Source organism: Mus musculus, chromosome 9 (genome assembly GCF_000001635.26).
Source record: "Mus musculus strain C57BL/6J chromosome 9, GRCm38.p6 C57BL/6J".
In the NCBI taxonomy this organism is placed as follows: domain Eukaryota; kingdom Metazoa; phylum Chordata; class Mammalia; order Rodentia; family Muridae; genus Mus; species Mus musculus.
Genome location: NC_000075.6, coordinates 56,630,077 through 56,650,613, shown reverse-complemented (window position 1 = coordinate 56,650,613; position 20,537 = coordinate 56,630,077). Strand labels below are relative to the sequence as shown.

At 53.9% G+C, this 20,537-nt stretch overlaps 1 protein-coding gene across 12 annotated transcripts in view; it reads left to right on the top strand.

Moving 5' to 3' along the window:
- Lingo1 (leucine rich repeat and Ig domain containing 1) overlaps positions 1 to 20,537 on the top strand; it is a 177,851-nt gene that overhangs the window by 145,697 nt on the left and 11,617 nt on the right. The window contains exon 1 of one of the 12 annotated variants that reach the window (XM_006511086.2): positions 13,230 to 13,520. The exons of 10 other annotated variants lie outside the window; for them this stretch is intronic. In XM_006511086.2, the coding sequence (XP_006511149.1) occupies positions 13,434 to 13,520 (87 nt within the window). In that variant the 5' untranslated portion in view covers positions 13,230 to 13,433. Of the gene's footprint in view, positions 1 to 13,229; positions 13,521 to 14,965; positions 15,540 to 20,537 lie in introns of those variants that run through there. One more of the 12 variants, NM_001311076.1, reaches the window with a different exon arrangement.

Below are 20,537 nucleotides of genomic sequence, written 5' to 3'. Positions count from 1 at the left end.
ATGGTAGGCAAGTTCTCTATCATCGAGCCAACTTTGGACTTGGGTTGTGCAAGTCAAGGTCTACCACAAGGCGGGTGAAATAGCTTAGTCTGCAAAGTGCTTGCAAGGACCTAAGCCACATCTCCATAACTCACGTTACAAAGTCTGTCAACGTTCACATTCCCAAAGTAAGAGAGGCAGAGACAGACAGATCTCTGGGCTCAGTGGCCAGCCACACTAGTTGACTCAGGGACCCATGAGAAACCCTGCCTCAAAATACAAGGTAGACAATACTAAGGAACAATACCTGAGGCTGACATCCGACTGCCTTATGCACATGTGCACACGCATGCACACACACAACACAGAGACCTATAGTAGGTGCAGAAGAGAGAGTCTGCATCTCTGTGGGGACCCAGAAGCTGTGCAGGACCCTGGGGACATTAGTAGTGATAACATGTTTAAGTCCTAAGCCTGGTCTCTGCTATCCTTCTCCTCAGATCCTCTGTTTAGCAGGAAAATTAGAAGCACACTAGGAATCCAGGGGAGTGGGGCCCTGCCTTAGATAGCCAATCCTGAAGACTTAGGTTAAGAGGGTGACCTTGGGAAAGGGCATAGGCAAGCCAACATGGCATTCTTGGCTCAAGCCCACTTTACTTGTTCCCTGAGACTCAATGTACCCTGGCTCTGCTTTTCACAGTAAGGTCACCGAAAGCTAAAGGGGGTGACCAGAGGCTGAGGTAAGCTTGGCCTTCCGTGCATGACCACCCTCTGGCCATATGAGTAAGGATCCGGTCAGTCATGCGACAGCCATCGATCTGTATGAGAATGTGGCCCAACCCCAGTGTGAGCATGAGGAAAACCATGGGGTGAAGTCTCAGGGAGGGAGGGACAGCTTTCAGAATAGCCATGTGCACAATTGAGCCTTGTTTTCCTCTCTGCAAAGTGTCACCAACAATGTGTCAGTCTCAGAACCATTGCGTGTTCCCATCAGCCACTGTGCCTGGCACACAGAAAGCACTCCTTAAATGCTGGCTAATGTAAACTCAATGGCTACTGTATGTAAGTGATCCCTGGGCTCAGCCTCCTCATCTGTGAAATGGGACCGATGATGTACTGAGGGACCCAATACCTAGTCCCTCCCCCTCTACCACTGCTCCATCTCCAGAACAGAACCCCAGGAGAGGGAGGCAAGGAAATAGATATCTCCCCTTCTTTCTGTCTGTCAATCCATCTGCAACGGTGGCATCAGTTTTCATAGAGGAGGGGAATCTGCAAAGTAGTCAAAAAAATATTTCCTCTGTGACTCCAGAAGCCCAGCTGTTCTCTTTCAGGAAAAGTGCTGAGGGCTGAAAACACAGGAACAATGATAGAGAGTCAGGAAAGTGGGGTGGGGGAGGGGAGAGAAACGTGAAGGGCACGGGGCGGGGCAGCAAGGACTACAAGGTTTAGCCAGGGCCTTTCCTGGGACACCTGGAACAGCATTCACTAAGACTGCCATTTGCCCAGAAACTACTGGGATCCACCAGCCACCAGTGTGCTTGCCCTGTGGGACCTGGGCTCAAAGGCAACACTAGTGGAGGAAGACACGTGTCACTGCCTGCATTGTTGTTATATTTGTGAGTCATCCCTACCCCACCTGGAAGGAGGTCCTGTGAAGGGTACTCAGGGTTGCTCAGCCCCTAGACTAACTCAGGACTATAGCGGTCCCTCCATGGGCCTCATTCAAAAATGGCTTCCCTGCCCTTTCTCCTCTCTACTTGCTCTTCTTATTTCCTCAGAGGCCCGTGTTCCCGTCTGCAGGCTGGGTCCTGTCCCTCTCGCCAGCTCCTCTAGGAAAGCTTTTAGACTCCTCCCTGCAAGACGGCTTTTCTTCTTTCTTCTTTCTTCTTCTTCTTTTTCTCCTCCTCCTCCTCCTCCTCCTCCTCCTCCTCCTCCTCCTCCTCTTCCTCCTCCTCCTCCTTCTTCTCCCCCTTTCCTCCTCCTCGTCCTCCTCCTCCCCCTCCCCCTCCTCTTCCTCCTCCTCCTCCTCTTCCTCCTTTTCCCCCCTCCCCCTCCCCCTCCCCCTCTTTCTCCTCCTCCTCCTCCTCCTCCTCCTCCTCCTCCTTGTAGCTCTGGTCACCCTCTGCCTCCTGTCAGATCCTCCCATAAGCGGGGTTATCCCTGCTCTGGCCCATGCTTCCACAAACAAACCTGAGTGCCTCAAGCGCTGAATCCTGGTGCCATCTGCCCAGGCAAGCCCTGGATCAAGAGCTTGGGGGTTGGTGTTCTCACCTTGCCCTCCTTACCCTGCCCACCTCTGGACCCCCACTAGTGTTGCCATTAGGGAGACTGGTCTCCAGCTCCATGTCAGTAACACAGATGGTAGGACCACATGGGTGCTGGTCCCTGCTTTCTTCAAGAGATATGTACCCTGACTGCCACTCACCCCTCAGTGGCCTTTAGTGACTTCCCTGACTCCCCAGGCCTCCTGTTCCTCATCTATGTCATAAGGGTACCAGCACAGGATTCCTGGAGCCGTGGAAAGTATGAAATAGCACCCAAGGGCACAGAATAAAGGCCTGGCAGTGCCCCCAGGGTCACAGGGTCCCTCTGGCCTCATGTAGAAGAGCCCACCCTTCCCTGGCCATCTGCTGACCATGCTCAACCATGAAACTCTAGTCTTTCCCTGTGGACAAAGCAGCCTTTGGAGTTCAGGGGGGGGTGCTCCTACGCTGACCTTTATCAAGGAGACATTCAGGTTTGCTGGGAGTGACATGGGCTGGTGGCCTCTGAGTTGACTATCCCTGGAGGCAGCTCTGCCCAGTTGTGCCTCTCTGGCACTGCCCACAGAGGTGTGACCTGTATTTGTTGTGTAAAGGAGAGAGAGGAGCTAAAGCCTCCAGCTTCGTTCTAAGCCACAGCTAGGTCCCTCAACCCTTTTCTCCTTCCCCACCTCTACCCCCCACTTAGCTCTCTTGGTTGCCATGACAGCAGAATCCTGGGAAGTAGGACTCCTTGGAGGGACAGAAACAGAGTGAGACCATGTATGTGCTAGTGTATTTGCCCAGGTGGGTGTGGGGTGGGGCTGGGGGCTGTGTGTCTGGATGAGGTCTTTTCCAGGTCACACATCTGACTCACGGCGTGCATGGTTCATGGTCTCACAACTAGAGCACAAGCAGAGATGATCAGAGCCTTGCTTACTCGCTACTTTGTTGATAGGGATGGAAGGTGACAGGGTCTATAGCTGGATGCCTGTCCCCTTGCTCCCCCAGCAGGCTCATGAAAATGTTCCTCTGTCACCTTAGCATGGGAGGCAGGCAGGATACACAGATGAGGAAACTGAGGTCTCCCTGTGTACCTGTCCGTTCCAGTTGGGGCTGTTCTCAGGCTTCCTCAGATAGGAGTGTATCTGAGGAGGCATTTGGTGTGTTATAGCCCTGGGATTCCCAGCTCCCTGCCCCAGTAAGAATGGTTAATGTCCACCACAATAGGAGCTCAGCAGCAAGGCCCCCTGTTCACTTGCCCATCCTCAGAACTACACGCTGGCTTAAGAACAGGCTTCAAACGCCTCTAAAGTAAGTCTGGGGCCAGCTCTCCAGGAAGACTGGTGAGATGCATGAGATGCAGAGAGGGGAGGGCCCACAGTAGAGGGTCTCAACGGCAGCTGTCATGCACTTCTCTGGGACCAACAGGCATGGAGACAGGAGGACACATACAGGAACCCGATGTCATGTCTGTCTGCTTGCCATGCTTCAGACATGAGCTGGTATTTCTCTCCAGCTAGGAGGCACACACAGACAGCCCATTCTACCGCCAACTCATCGCGGTGGAAATGCCACAGCCAAATTGAAGTGTGAAGAGTTGGCCGCTGGTGGAATGAGTAGCCATGAGGTTGGCGACTCTAGGGAGAGTGATGAGTGAGCCTTCAGCCCATCCTGCCCACCCCACTGTATGATGGGGACCTTTCTGAGCCCAGCTTCCTAGTTGCAAGCCAGAAGCCAGGACCTCTTACTCCAGACCTTTCTCCCCCGACCCCACCCCCGCGTCATCTGAGGCAACCTCCCTGCCCTGCTCTGGGTAGAAGGATTGAGGCTCCTGGACAAGCCCGCTCTTAGACTGTGTGCATGGGAGGAAGGGAGTCTGGATGTGTGGGGCAGGGGGTGGGATGCGATGCAGTCTGAGTCACTGGAACTTCCTGAGGGCATACCAGGCCTGTCTCCCCACTTGCCTGCTGAGCCACCACAACAGGCACAGGTATTTCTGGCTGGTTTCACACCTCAGCAGGTGGTGTGAACACACTGCCTCGGTGTGCACACCCATGTTTAAATTTGAGACTACGGGGAGCCTTCCTGGGGCCTGAAATCTCAGGCTACCATCTGATCCATTCCGTGTGCTCAGGATGAAGATCCCATCCATGGAGCCCCTGTCCAAACTCAAACTTCCATGACAGTTGCCAGGGTCAGGGCTTGCTATGGGTCCTGGTTTCACCAAAGTCACCTTATCTCTCATAGTGAAGTGGAGACCACCCATCCTCTGCAGGGAAACATCTTCCCACAGTTTCAAAGTGGCCAGTAAGAACCTAGCTAGGAGCATAGCGTGGTGGGTGCACAACCTTCAATCCCAACACTCGGGAGGCAGAGGCAGACAGATCTCTGAGTTTGAGGCCAGCCTAGTCTAAAGTGTGAGTTCTAGGAGAGCCAGGAGTGGCTAAACAGAGAAGATCGGTCTCCAGCAAACCAAAAAGGAAAGAGAGAGAGAGAGAGAGAGAGAGAGAGAGAGAGAGAGAGAGAGAGAGAGAGAGAGAGAAAGAGAGAGAGAGACAGAGACAGAGACAGAGACAGAGACAGAGAGAGACAGAGAGAGACAGAGAGAGGCAGAGAGAGACAGAGAGAGACAGAGAGAGCCTGGCTAGCCTCAGCCTGCCCCTGTACTCAAGCCTGTTCTGGGGCCCATTTTCCCCCCAGAAATGCCAAGTTCATTTCTCAGTGGCAGAAATGGCACATGTGGAGTGGGTAGGGACAGAAAGAGAAAGAAGATGCTTAGGTTTGCCCCAGGAATCCCTATTTCAGGGCATCCTCCCTCACCCACCTGCCCTCATTCATGTCATGGGGCTTACAGGGAAAGCTGGACCACAGGCACTGTCTGTAGCTGCTGCTCTCTTCTGCCCAGAAGGCAAACCCCCTGCATAGGAGATTAGGAGCTTTTGCCGTGGCTGATGAGTCTTGAAGAACAGAAAGAGATGGAAAAAGGTCTGCAGCGCAGCGGACCTACCCTGACTCTAAGGACAAACACTGAATTTCACCATGACACATGGCACACTGGTGCACAACACATCACAGGTAACATCCCCCAAACTAGCTTCCCACAGAGCAGTGCACACTGGCCTTCTGCTCACAATGGCTCATCCTCCTGGGGGTGAGGTGTGCTGGCCCTGTTCCAAGGGTCAGAATGATCAGAGTAGGCCCATCTCACTGAAGTCTCCTGAGTGCTGAGATCAAACAAGGCAGGCAAGGGAAGAACAATACAAGTGCTTTTCCAGGAAAGGCCATGTTCTAGAAGCCTTACCCGGTCATCACGCCCATCATTGCCTGTTGACAAAGAGACCCCATCCTGTGCTAGAAAGCTCTTTAGCCCACCAGAAAACATCTGGGCCAGAGCTATAACTCCTGGGGTATGGGACCTGAACTGGGGTGAGAGGTTCTCACACATGGCCAAAACAGTAGAGAGAAACGTGCCTGAGATTGGTAGAGAAAGGGGGGGGATAGACTTATGCGGGCAGAGCAGATCCCATGCAGACCACAGGTTCCTGACCTCTCCTGTCACCTAATTCACGTGGCCACTGTCCCCAGGGTGTGACCTGACATCATAATATTCCAGCTTCTCCCTTTAGCACCATCAAAATCTTGCCTGGATGAACACAGGAGAGTGCCTGAAGGCTACCTCAAGCTACCTCTGCCTCAGCCTGCTCCAGAGATGGGTCTCCTCTGACCCATGGCCCTCCCTGCCCCTACTATCCAAGGACTTAGGTTCCTCCTGCTAACAGGTCTGACCTGTCTTGCTGTCCCCCGGTGGCCACTCTGACACATCTCTGTTCACTCTCCACTTGGCTTGATATAAGCTGATATCAATTAGACTGATAGTTCCTGTCTCTCACAAATGGCCCGTGGTCCCAGACTAAAGATGCCCCTCTTAAGGCATATGCTTAAAGCCCAGAGCAGGCTGTACCTTGGGGATTTCTCTGACTATGACAGTATGGCTAATTCCACTGACTCCTACCACCCCAACCTGTCCCAACTTCTCTGGGTCTGGCTAGATAGCCAGGCAGGAAGGGAGCTCCGGGCTTGCCACCCTAGCTTAACAAGGCTAAGCTTGAGACCCAATAGTCAGAGGGAGAATCAGGAGGCCCAGGCTCCCGAAGCTTCAATGCTCAGTGGCGTTAAACGGCCCCAGGGCCTCTGTGTGGGTCTATAAAGCAGATATTGAGGACAGCAGGAGTCCATAGAATATAAAACAAAACAAATGAGGACCTCCCCCCCTCCAGCCCCCACCCCTGAGAGAAGAGGCTAGCCCAAGGCTTATTTAGTGAGCTAAAGCTTTTAGAATTTCCTTCTTCCCTCCACTTAAGGAGTATGCCCTTTAGGGGTATCAGGACTTGGTAAGGGTTGGCAGCGCAAGAAGTAGGCCAGGCTTGCACCCTATTTGCTGGAGGCTGCCTAGGGATTTGGATGCCTCCCCTGACAGAACTAAGCATATCATGTACACCTATCAGACTCCTGAGAGCCAATTCTGGCAGCTGTAGCTCCAGGGCCCTGGATCCACTTTTCCTCTCTACTCCTTGGAATGGGATGCCTGTGGATAGTAGTGCTTGGGTGGGCCAGGTGCTGGCAGCCCGGCTCCTCCCCCCACTTCCACTGTGCCTCCCCGGCTGCTGTCCTGGACTCAGGCCTTAATGGAGCGTAAACAGCCTGGCAGAGGGAAGCCTCATTAGGTCTGATCTAATTAGGAGGTTCTGTGCAGTGGAGGTGGGTGGGGAGGGGCGCCCATTCCCAAAGCTTGCTTTGCACCAGGAGTGTCACACATGTATGTTCCTTGGATCCTCCTCATGGTAGACTGTCCCAGCCAGCTGCAATGAAAAGGAGGCTGCTCAGAGAGGGCAGGTGACTTGCCGTGGTGATATAAGCAACAATGGCTCCCTTAGGAAGCACACCCCATGGGCCTCCCAATTTCTTGTGCTCCTCAACCTCTAAGGCAGGTGCGTGGCCCCATTTGCCTATGGTCCGCAGTCTGGCTAGATCTTACCCATGGATCTGTCTTTAGACCCCCTCTCTCCATCCAGCACTACCAGATGCCACAATAGGTCAGATGGTAGGAGGCTGGATATGGGGTAGACTGGTCTCTCTCTCTCTCTCTCTCACTCTCTCTCTCTCTGCCTCTGTCTCCCTCTGTGATCAGGTTAGGGGAGTGGATGCCATGCCAAGGGGCCCACCGCCCCTTCGTTAGTCTTAGCTAACAAGCTGTTTATGGGTACGACATGACACCTGCTTTCTTCTTTATAAGTTCAATAATTTATAGGCATATTAGCAGCCTGGCGGCTGCCCTGGGCCCCAGCCAGACGGGACGGGGCGATGCAGCCGGGTGCCTCTGCCGATATTTACTCTCTCCCACCATCAATTATTAAGGAGCCCTCCTTCAGTTTTGCACATAATTACACGTGCCGTTATGGTTTGAACTCCCCTGCTCTAAATCCCTCTGGAGCAGGGCCCAGCCTGTCCCACAGGGCTGCCATAGCCCAGGGACCCAGCTGCCTGCAGACTGGGAGAAGTGGCCATAGCTCGGCCTCGAACCCCCTTGAGTCTCCTTGGCCAGCAGTGATCCTCCCCATCCTAGGGTGGAGTCACTGCACCCTTGCTGTCTGTGTGACATACCTCCCCACCTCTGTACACATAGCTGTCTTCTTCTTGCTGTTTGATTCAGCACAGCCATGACTACCTGCTGAATGTCTGTCCTGGCTCCCCAGTGCCTGCTTTGTGTGTGTGCAAACACAGCCTGTATCATACTGGGTTGAGTCTTGTTTGCTAGACCATGGACTCTGGGGGTACAGAGAAAGCTATGGCAAATGTTTGCTGAGTGATAAATGAACGAGTGGATGGATAGAAGATGCATGGGTAGCTGAGTGCTGGTCACTAGTGTGTCCACTGAAGCATCTGCCTCTTCATCCCAAGTCAGCAAGTCTTTCCCAGTCGGTCCTCTTCCTTCCAGACCCCCTACACTATCCTGGTTTAGACTAGGATTGCCCTGTGATCAGCAAAGCTGGAGCCCTCATCTACATGCCTGTCACAAGAGGGCAGGACAGGGTGGAGTGAGAGAATGTCCCCTCAATCTCATGTTTACTGTGTGGGTTGGAGAAGTTGCTCACCCTTTCTGATACTGTTTCCCTATTGGCTATATGGGGATGACAACAGTCCCTCTGTGGATGTGGCTGAGGACCTATTAAGACACAAATGCTCAGTCCTATTTCTTAGCCTCAGTCTTTGTCTGTGAACTGAGCCCACAGAAACGTGAGCTGTCTTGAATCATATAGTCTCATTCCCACCTTCTTTTGCCCACAAGTCTCATGGCTGGCACTTGACTTAGCTCCTGAGGCCTACACACACACACACACACACACACACACACACACACACACACACACAAACACCCCACAGACTGATTAAATTAAACATTGCCACATCTTAGCCTACACTATTTAGGACAAGGAGGAAAAGTTCCCCCCATGAAACCAAAAACAAGCCAGAGACCATGCCTTTCCCAAGTTAACCGCAGAGTGAAAACCAATCCCCAGATGCCTACTGGGTTTGAAAGCCCAGGACTATTTTCCTGGGGACCCCATACCTCAGTGTCTTTCGTAAGAACAAATAATAGTGTGCCCACCCATGGGGTTGTTGAGAGATCAAATGAGTTGTTGATTGAGCAGTGAACACAGGAGCTGTGTGCTGCTCGTGGGGGGTGTGCTCAGAGCACAAGGTGTGGGGTGATCCTGACTCCCTTCTGTCTTTGAGAGGTGGCAGTCATCCTCCTGTGTAGATACTTTCCCTCCATGTGTGGATATCTGTGCTCAGGTTGTAGGGTATGCTTCTGAACTTGATAGAATGCTGTGGCCTTGTTTGCATCTTCGCTTTGTTCATCTAGGCTACATTACAGGATTGTCTATGCCAACTCGTATGGCTCTTGTGTCTGTCCGTATCATCATTTGTCATTCCCTTGTGTGATCATGCTGCACTCTGTCCATCATCCTGCCATTGAGAGGTACATCCAAGGCTTCTGACCCTTGCTGTTACAAAAAACCTTGTGGAGGACCTCTTGTTTCTCTGTGATGTGTACCCAGCACGGAGCTGCTGAGTAACAGACTGTGCATCCTCTCAGCCTTACCAGGGGGCAGCCTAGCTGCTGTGTAGTTCCTCACCCGTTGGCAGGAGGCACTTTGCCTGCATTAGCCCGTGCCCTGACCCATGGCGAGAGCAAGGAATGGTGGCACACATGTAACAGGCAGAGCATACATTAGTCAGGCGCTGCTTTGTAAAAAACCACACCTGCAGTAGCTTAGAACAAATAAATATGACCTCATAGATTGCTCGGGGAGGGAATACAAGTGAGGTAGACCTGGCATCTCTGAGTCAGGGTCTCTTGGGCACTCCAGTCAAGGTATCCAGAGAGCTGTGATCTTCCCAAGGCTCTACTCGGGGAACATTGCTCCTTTCTGAGTGAGCTTCTCACCAGAGCTGCTAGTGATACGGCAATGGATTCACTCATATAGGCAAACCACCATGGACAAAGAGCATCCAAGATGGAAGCTGTACCGTTTTTATAATCTTATATCCCAAGTGACATCCTGTCCCTTCGCCATATTCTACTCCTCAGAAATGAGTCAGGGAGTGGACATGTTGCTCAGGGTTAGAGCTCTTGTCTGGCCTGTGTGAATCCCTGGGACAACAGGAGGGGAGGGAGCAGGAGTCAGTTGGTCCATCTGCACTCAGGGGAGGGTTGGGATAACACAGTGAGAGTCTGTAGGGTAGAAGTAGTCACTGGGAGTCATCTTAGGTCTGCCTAAGGGCTGGGCAGCTGAAGCTTGGGAACTGAAGTGACCTGTCCAGGGTCACATAACAATTAGAGAGAGTATCAGAACTAGAACAGGAGGCTGTTCGGGTGCCTCTGAATCTACTACACTGCCTTTGACCTCAGATAATAACAGGTTCTGAGCTAAGTTAATAGACAAGTCTCCAGCACATCGGAACTCAAGATGAGTGCTTAATGAATGGATTTGCTAACAGTGCTGCCTGTTTGCACGCATTAGCTCAAATTTCTCCTCATGTCTCCATGGGGACTGCCAAGCCCAGGCCCTTAGGAGCAGCTGTTCTGCCAAGCACAGAGCCCAGGGTCCCAAAGAGCTGCAGAGTGGCCCCTCTATACAAATAACTATTTAGATTTGCATTTTATGTTTTGCTCCCAATTTAACCTTTTTCTCCCCAGTGAAGAAAACATTTCTCTGGCTCCTCCCATTCCAGGGTAACTCAAGGTTAGGAGCATCCTTGGGTCTTTCCTTAGGGGCTTTGGAGTGGGCAGGGACTCACTGATTGACTTCAGACAGAGTTCTTGTTTTTCAGGCCCCAGGGATGGCACAGGCGGCCTTCCAACCCTGCCAAGGCTTCTGCTGAAGTCTCAGAGCCTCCCAGCCTCGCCTCGGTGCTTAGCACCCCCAGAGGGCTACTGACTGCTCTGGTCCAGCTATGGCACCACAACCTCAGCCCTGAGTGAAGCTGTGACCACAAGGTCTCACAGCCTGGCCACAGGGCTACTTCCAAAAGCAGGGACTTTTCACCCAGCTCCTTCAGGTCCCCACTCCTTTTTCTGCTTCACAACTGCACCATCATGGGACTCTGACCTATGGATTAACTGCCAGGTCCCAATCCACTTTCCTCCAGCCTGAATCCCTAGGACTTCATTATGCTACGGACTCCGTAACACTGACATAAAGTGCTGCAGAGCATGGGGTAGTCTGGGGCCTCTGTTGTAGCTCCTGGGTATACAATGCCCCTGATTATAGAACTCAGCTTTCTAGGAGCATAGTATTTTCCTCTAAGGAACTCAGGAGCCTTACCCCAGTGTCCTCAAAGTCTAGGCAGAGCTAAAGAGTCCTGAGGCCTCAGCATCTGAGGGAACTTTGGCCCAGAGAGGGGTAGTTCCCTTAAAGGTCACACAGCAATGTAATAGTTAGCTTGTGACATAAAACAGAACATGAGGTTCACCTGAGCACCCAGCTCTAAAGGCCTTGAGTGTGGGCACTGCCTCTTCACCCCCTATTCCATGCCTACTGCTTCTCACCCAGCTTCCGCCGACTCCTAGCTCCTCAGCTCCGTTTTTCTTGCTAATTAGAGGTCTCAGCAATGACTCTGCTGTCCCAGCCATTTTAGAGCCGTCATTAATTTCAAGTGCCTTCAGAAATAACCATCATCGTAAAACCCTATGAGCTGCTGGGATGCAAGCAGGCAGGACCAGCAGACACAGACACGGAGGCAGGCTTGTGTGTGCCACCCTCTCCAGTCTGTGCCTCAGGGGATCCCTGTTCCTGCTAGGGCCCTGCCTGCCTGCTGAAACCTCAGCCCCAAGGGTGAGAGAGCAACAGAGCTGGGACGGCACAGTGAACACTCACAACCGAAGCCCCGCCTGGCCTCTCTCAAGCAGGATAACGTGGGCAATGCAGCAATCCATCCAAGCATCGACTCTCTCGTTGATATGACAGGATCTACAAGCTCAATCCTTCTTTGTTTCATTGCTTTTATTTTATTTCATTTTGAGACAGATGTCTTGGGGACTTGCAGCAACCCCACCCCCACACCCCACTGCCTCAGTTTCCTGGACTCTGGGAACACAGGTGTGAGCCACCACAGCTGGCGGCTGTGCCAGTCATGAGAGGAAGGAAAGCAGAGCTCAGAGCCCTTGCAGGCTGGTTGATGTGTTTTAGAAGGCAGTCCTCTCCTCCGCCTGCCCTGGAAAGCTTACTCCAGCCCCTGCTCTGTGGCCTGAATTCAGGCTACAGAAGACTGGTTCCTTGAAACCATTGGCTCCTACTTTGTTAGCTCTTTCCTAGTTGTACATGGGAGACCAGGATGTCCTCCGTGCCCATTCGCTCTTGGGAGCTCCTAGTGGATGGACAGAGAACAACACAGGGGCCTTGCTTAAGGCCATTAAGTCTGGGGAGGGAGGCAGGCACAGAAGAGATGGATATTCATTTGTTCTTGAAACACAATTACTACCTAGGAGGTAGACCAACAAAAGCCTGGAGGTGTCCGTGAACATCCCTTGGCTGTAGTTCTGTTTCTAGCAAAGTCCCCAAACTAGACCATCCTGATGCTTCACAGGCGGCCCTAGGACCTGTGAGAGCACTGGTGAGGGCCACCCCACCAGTCATCTGGCTAAGGAAAGGATCCAGTGTTAGCCTCCTCCCTTCGTGGTCAGAATGATAAGGTCAGGGACCAGGCCCCAGCAGAGCCCTTACAAAGGCTTCTTCGGGTATAGTGCCCTACCCGTCCCAAGTCTCCCTTTCCCATTGCTTCCTCTGGTGGAATAAGATGGAGAATCTGAGAGGGGTCATTTCTTCAGGATACATAGAGAAAGAACAATTGCTGGACTACCACACAATGGAGGAGTAAGGCTTCAAGGTAGCAGTGATGTCTCCTCCATCGTCCCAGGACACCGAGAGAAGATGGGTAGATGGGCACCGCAAGATCCCAGCCTAGCACACCAGCTTCCTCATCTAGCAGCTGGAGACTGAGGGTGGGGGCGATGGACTCTCCCCCATTTCCCCGACCAGATCACTGAGGCAGGGAGCAGGTGAGTCGGGGGCGGAGATCTGCGGTGGCCGCGCCTTGCCTGCGTCAGTCGCCGCACCAGGAATAGCCCCCGCCCCCGCCCCCGCCCCCGCCCCGCATCGGGTCTGGCAGAGCCTTTACGCAGGAGCTAGGGAGCGTCTATTCCTGTCGGGCTGTGGGAGGAGGCGGCGAGGGAGGGCGGGAGCTCACCAGTAACTCACAAACAGCCGGGGTGGGGGAGCTGGGGAGACTGGGAAGGGGGTGCAAGGATCACGGAATCGGGGGACCCAAGAGCCGCCTGCGCTAGGCTCTGGAAGGGAGGAGACTCGTGTGGCCGCCCCACCTCCCCTCCTACCAGTAAGTCCCTCTGCCAAGCCTGCCTCCCACTGGTTTACTCAGCCCTGGAAAGCCATTCAAATTCCCTTTCCACGGTTTACAAGCTGTGTGACCGTGGCCAAGTCACGTAACCTTTCCGAGCCTGGGGTTCCTGCTCTTTATTTTCAGGGGAGTAGTAGTGCCTCTTCCTGAGGTTGTTGGAAGAAGAATGTAAGATGCAAGGAGCATCACTGACACCTGCAGGGAAAGGGCTCTAGGTAGGCCTGAGATATGGACATAGACAGAAGGCAGGAATGTCCCAAGCAGTGGTGTGCCAGTGAGGCTGAGAGGTATCCAAGATCGGTTTCGCTGGAACAGGTTTGTGCAACTCTTTGGACTATGTGTGTAAGGCTGGTCTGTGGAAATCAAGACAGTGCTGGGGGTGGGAACTTGAAGCTGGCCTCTCCAAGCCAGCCAGGTATCTCCGAAATGTCAGTCTGGTTCCTTGGAAGGAGAACGAGGTACTGGGAACGGGATCCTTGCCCACCCCAGAAAGACAGGCCTTGCGCTGGTCTCTTCCTGCCCTGCTCAGCTTCCTTCTTTGCCTGCCTACAAACTATCGGGAGTGCTGAGGTGCTAATGGGGAGAAGGGAACTCTGCCTTGTGGTGTCTTCATTGATGGTTATTCTAATCAATCTGGCATGGTTTTAAGGGGCATCTGGCTTCAAGCAGATGGAAAGAGGTGCAGTAGATAGATGAGGTCCCAACGGGTTGCCTGCCTACACCGCAGCCCTTGCCAGGCCACCCTGCCAGGCTAGTCTCTGATCTGTGGCCCAAGAAGAGTTTGGGTCTCTATGTAAAGGTCTTGTTCTGTGGAGCCATCTGAAGATGTGGTACCCACCAAACTCAGTATTTATTTTAGGGAGTTAGATGGTAAATAGCTAAGCCCAGACCGAGGATCTATACTGCCCTCTGCTGGTCACTTGGTAGAGTGCCACCGTCCGGAGCCTGGCAGATAGGCCTGCTGCCCTCTGCTGGACAGGAAACCCGACGGGGAGGGGACTGGGATGCTAAAGCAGATTCTAGACCTGGCCTCCCGGTAGACCCACTTAGCCAGCTCGGCTTCCACATCCCCTTCCTGTGCTTCCCGGCGGCCGGCCTCACCCTAAGATCCCTAGGAAGCAATGGTGGTGGTGGTGTGGTGTGGTGTGGTGTATGTGTGTGTGTGTGTGTGTGTGTGTGGTGGGGGGTGTCCTGGACATTTCGAGAGGAGGGGTCAAGACCTGACCCTCCTCAAGCTGTCCTCTAAACAACCGTGATCAGGTTGGGGGGTGTGGGGGCTGTCTGTCCACGTGCGTGTGTCGGTCCACACGGCAGTGTGCAGTGACCCCAGTTAACACGTGTGAACACACGCGCTCACATGCACACGCATGTGGCCAGAGACAATCAAACGCGAATGGGTGCACGCACTCTGGGAAGACCGCGGGCTGGGCTGGCTTAAGACTTGCTGGAGCCTGGGACCCAGAGGGGCGCTGCGTGGTGCAGGGCGGGAGCGCGGGGGCGCCGGCCCGGGAGCGTTCTTCGTCTGCGCCCCGCTGCCACTCTCGCTGCGCCCTGGGCGCTGGGCAGCTGCTGGGGCGCTCCTCCATCTTCGTCCGGTTCTCTGAAAGAAGGACCCCCACCCAGGTTTTGCGGCCGCGCCTTCTCTCTCCTCCCCCGCCCGGCTCCAGAGCTCGCTCACTAGCTCCCTCCCTCCCTCCCTCTGTCCCTCCTCCCTCCCTGGCTCGCTGCTCGCTCCTCTCGCTCCCTCCCCACGCCGCGGCAGAGCGCGGAGCCCGAGCGGGAGCCGGCGCGGGAGCCGGAGCGGGCGGCAGCTCAGGAGGCGGCCGGACCTGGACCCGTCCCGGTCCCGGAGCGCGCGGAGTCCCCACCCGCGCCGCTCGGGCCCCTCTCCCGACGCGGGGCTCAGAGCAGCATGCGCGGCAGCTGCCCACCGGTCCCAGCCCTGGCCCCGGCCCCGCTGCAGAGAACGCCCGGCCTCGACCCCGGCCCCAGCGGTAGAGGCGGTGGCGGCCGCTCCCGGCCGGCCCAAGGGACAGAGCCAGGCTCCGGGAGCCCGCAACACTCGTCCTGAGAGCCCCGGCTCCTCAGCCCGCTACGGCCAGGGCCTCGGCCTCCGCCCCCGACTCCCGAGCTCCTGCCCTAGAGTCGACTGGGCTCCCGCCCGCGTGGGACAGACAGACGGACAGCCAGCCCTGCGAGGGCGCGCGGACCGGGCGGAGGTGTTGTAGGAGGAGACCGAGGAGGGGGGCTGGGCTGGGGCTGGGGCCGCGCCGGCAAGAGAGACATGCGATTGGTGACCAAGCCGAGCGGACGGACAGCGCGCCCGAGATGCAGGTGAGCCCCTCCGTCTTGGCCGAGCCCGAGTCGGCAGCCCTGCGGCGAGCTGGGAGCTGGAAGCTGCTGTCGGCCCAGGCTTCACCCTCATGGGGCTATGTAGGGCACCTTGTACCGCCCAGACCCCCTTTGGGGTCGCAGGCCTGACCCTCAAGTTTCAAATGATTTTCCCATTTCCGTTCCGCTGGTCCTAACAGATCCCTGGTTGGCAAGCTGGGACCCGTGGTCAAGGAGAGATCCCTACCATTCCTTTCCATTCCTGCCCTGGTGCCCCCTAAATCATCCTCCCATTCTGGGCAGTGGTCACCCAAGAGGATATGTTCTCTCAGCTCTGGGTGAGTCCCTTTCGGTGGACCAGAGACCACTCCCCAGCCCTGGCTAATACCCTTAAGCTTGAGGACACAGCTAGCAAACAGTTTCTCCCCAGGCTCTAGGATTGCCCCTCTCTCCACAGGAACCTTGTCAGCCTCTTTCTGGCTCCTTTCTCGCTCCGCCTGGATGAAAGGGAGGTGGAGGGCGGAAGAAAAGGGAGGGGGGAGTCCAGTTGAGGAAGACCCAGGAACCTTCGGGGCTCCCCTTTGTCTTCGTTCAGCCGGGCTTCTCACCTCCTCCTGCCCCACTTTTCATTCCTAGGGAAATGGGTGGGAAGTGGGAGCCTGCTGAGAAGGGGGGAGGTGAGGAAGGAGCCTCCTGTGTGTGTCCCCCCAAACGCACCCTATTCGGGTGGGTTTTGGGCTTCCTGCCCTCTAAGACACCCAGATGTTTCTTTCTGGGCGGGTCCCACTTTGAGAAGGGGAGGGGCCAGGCAGGTAGGCAGTCCCCTGGGTCTCTTATTGCTGGGGTCCCTGACCAGCCCCTGACCAGCTCTTGTTGTGGCGGCACCTCCCCTTTGTTCTCAAATGCCCTGTGGTGGGTGGTGTGGCGACTGGGGCACATGGAAGATGGGAACAGCTATGCCCTGGTGGGTGGGAGTGCAAGAGGCCTGCGGTGGGGGCAAGACCATCTGGGCCAGCCCCTTTCTGCCAGCCCAGCCTTTCCTCAGTCTTTGGCTGGGCTTGGACAGCCAGAGGGCGCCCAGCTCTCCTGGTTCCGGGCTCTGGGCTCAGCCCTGATGGCCATTATGCCAACGACTTTAGCACAGGCATCGGTGCCAGGGGAGTTCGAGGGCACCAAGCCGGCAGAGAGCCTGGGGTTTCCCTGACCTCACAGACTACTAGTGAGGGGCGGGGGATGTTCCACTGCTCCTGGCCTTTTGTCCTTGTGTGGGCCAAGAGGGGTGCAGAGTCCTCAGCCACTGGAAGGATGTTGGCACCTGGTTTGCTGGGAGGCGAGACAGGGGTGGGGGGTGATAGAAAGGAGAAGCAAAGAGAGCATCAGAGCCACACTGAAGGTGCCAGGGAAAAGGCACGTGGTCTCAGAAGGCCCGAGGGCAACACCCAATTGCCTCAGTCAAAGAAGGGCAGGACCCCCACACCTGGTACAGCTCTTGGCTCTGTACCCCTTCCCCATCCCTAGCTGAAGTGTGTATGAGATGGCCTTGGGTAGGGCTCCATCAAGACCCTGATGCTCCCTAGACCTGGAGCAAGTGAGGGTTAGGAAGCAGCTTTTACCAGATGGGTGTGTGCCTCACGCTGAGTTTTGATGCTTTGTGAGTGGAGGGATCCTGCAAGACTGAGAAGAATGTAGAGAGCTGTCTATCTGTCACGATCCTCTTTGATCCTCGGGTGTCATCTTTCTTTTCCATCTGTCTCTAAACATTCATTCCTTACACTAGATAATTGTTTGTTTGGTTTTTTTTATTTTTGAACCCAAAATTCTAGAGGACCAATGCCCTCTTCCTCCCAGAATGAGCTGTTGCTTAGCAAAAAAGTTGAGCAGAACCTGTGCTCTGATAGCCTAGCTGAGATACTGTTCGGTGCCCGTGAAAGTAGAAAGCTGGCCCTGTAGGCTAGAATCTTGGTCTGGCTTTTCTGTGTGTGACATTCCAGTGTCTTCTGTTCCTACCACTTCTTCCCCATATGCCTGAATCCTCTCTTGATTGGTCTAGCATCCCTTCTTTAAAGGCCCTCTCCTTCCAAAAACCTCCCTTAGCTGCTCTTAGTACCCGCAGCTGAAGGAACCACAATGGTTTTACAGATGATGGCGTAGCAGCCCATTCATTCATGCGTTTATTCTGAACATCCTGGTGAGCTGCCTGCTTGGCTCCTGGATAGACCTTGTGGATTACCCTGAATACCTAGGCAACCCTCTGGACATGGGAAAGACACCATGAGGCCTTAGGACCTCCTGGCAAGGACAACCTGGAGGGGACATAGAGTCCTTAGCTGCAGGAATGAGCAGAGCTGAACGTGCACTAAAAATGCCTCAGGTAGACTGGAGAGAGCCAATGCGGAGTGCTCCAGAAGTGGGCGTTTCTCTGTGGAGCTGGTGGGGTCAGGCTCTTAGGAGAAGATGGCTGGTTGAGTCCCGAAGCAGCACAGGCTTTGCAGTGACACGGGAATTGGGGTTTCTAGAGTGAGGAGGCTCTCTGAAGGAAGCTTTGAAAAGGCGGGGTCATTTCCAAACACATTTGAGGCCTCTTGGTTCCAACCTCTGTGTGCAGGAATGGATAAGTGCTTATTGTCGAGTGCCGTGGGCCAATAGCTGTTCTGCTGAGTATACAGCGACCCCCGTGTCACCTCACTGTGAGAGTGGACCCAAGAGCCAGAGGCCCGGTTCAAGCCTGAACTCCGCCACTGCCTAGTTCTGTGACTTTGGGTAACTTACTTGATCTCTCCGAGCCTCTCTGTCCTTTCCAATAAAGTGGAGTTAACTGTGGTATCTACCTCAGTGGAGGTGGTGGCAATTAAGTGTGCTGACACAAGCAATGAATGCACTTAGACCCGTGTGGAGCGCACAGTGAGTGCTTAATGAGCGCCAGCTACTCACAGTTTATATCAGCGATGCACTTCCGGTTTCCTCATTGTAGGTGGTACTGAGATGTGGCTTTATAGCGGAGAAAACAACCAGAAGGGTGGGTGGTGTGACCTGTCGAAAGCCCCCATCTTGGAGGCATGAGCTCACTCTAGAGTGTTCTCCTGACCATGTGTGGCAGCTGTGCTCACTGGTCCAGGCCCAGCCTGTTAACTTGTTGATCTATGCATTTGTATTAATGATAGTAGTACTTGCCAAGGCTCAGTGACACACGCCTGCCACCCCAGCACTCAGGAGGCAGAGTCCGGTGGATCTCTGTGAGTTTAAGGCCAGCCTGGTCTACATAGTAAGTTTCGTGCTAGCTAAGGCTATACAGTGAGACACACACACAAAAACAATAAAACAAAAGAAATCATAGTAGTGCTCATGATAACATAGTAATCACATGATCCAACTCTCCAACTTCAGCGCTCAGACGTCTCTTCTTCCCGGGTTCTTCTCCACACCTTGCCCTCGGCTCCTTTTGCTGAGACAGTTACCACCCTGCATTATGTACCTACATTTTTCTTACCTCTTGCATTTGGAGCTGAGGCTATAGCTCAGTAGTAGGACACTTGCTTAGTATGCATGATGCTCTGGGTTCAATTCCCAGCACCAAGATAAAATAATCTATTTAGCTATACAAGAACTCTGGCAGTTTTAGTTATTTTTTTAGCTCTCTATAAAACATAAACAAATACAGTCCTCTGGAACTGACTTTTTCCATTCATTATCACATTCTTGCAAATGATAGTGGATATTCAGCACCCATTCATTTTTCCCTGATGAATTTGGTTGTCATTTGAATGTAACACAGTGTATTCCTGGCCCTCCTCTTGATGAGCATTTGGGTTGTTACTCTTTCTGGCTCTTACTGATACTGTTGCCACAAACCCCCTCTCCCTGTCTCTGGAGGCAGTGTGGGAAGTGCCCTGACCTGTTGGGCTGCAGGATGTGTTCATGTTCGGCTTTCTTGGGAACTGTGCCAAGGTGTTTTCCAAATTGGTTGGGCCACTTCATGCCCCCTGTCACAGGGGGCGGCTGTTCCCGCCACTCCCCATCCCCAGACAACTCCACACTGTCTGTCGACTGTCTTGATTTTTTTTTCTTGATTGAATGAGTGTAAAATGGGATTTCATTATAGCCTTGATTTGTGTTCCTGGGATTCAAGGTCTGTAGTGTGGGAAGGGAGGTTGGGGCAGGCAGCATCCAGTGTGGGTTGGGTGTTCACTCCGTGGTTGTTCCTCCTCCCCCCATAAGAGTCAGTTTCCTCCGGCATGGGGATATTATCTGTAAAAGTTCTGAACTTGCATGGACAGGAGTGGTGGAAGGGGATCACACACACACACACACACACACACACACACACACACACACACACACAAGGAACTGGAAATGAAGGCAGAGCAAGCCTTATATACCTGTGCTGCAAGAACAAAAGGAAAGCTATTCTGGGAGACCCGGTGTCTGGGTGCACTTCAGGATGAAAAGGGATGTCCTGGCTCAGGAGGTACAGGGAGCCTGTGCTCAGCTCTCTGAAGACCCCTTCCTGCACCCTGGCATTGGCATGAGGCCTGGCACTGGTAGTAGCAAGAATGTAGTGGCCAAACTGCTGGATGAAACAGATGTGTGTTCCGGCATTGACAACTTCCTAAGGAGCCCTCTCTGATCGCTCTTGCCCATGCAATACATGAAGGATGACCGAGCAAGATGGCTCCTGGGTATCCAAGGGTCCCTAAACCACAAGGCCCACCAGAGGAGCTAAGAAGCCAGGTGCTGACAGGCTAAGTTGGAGTAACTTCCCTGCCAGCCTGGTGTACCCACAATTGATTTCACCCGCCTTCCCGCCCAGGCCTGAGCCCCTGGAGCTGGTTAGAGACAAGCGCCAGGGCTGGCAGAATAATTATGCCTATTTCATGTGACACCCAAATTGATTGCCGCCAGGGTGACATTACCAGGGCATTGTTCCTCATCTCCAACCTCTTATTACATGTTATTAGGGTGTGTGGTGTGTGTGTGTTTTTCTATTTTTTTTCTATTTCAGGG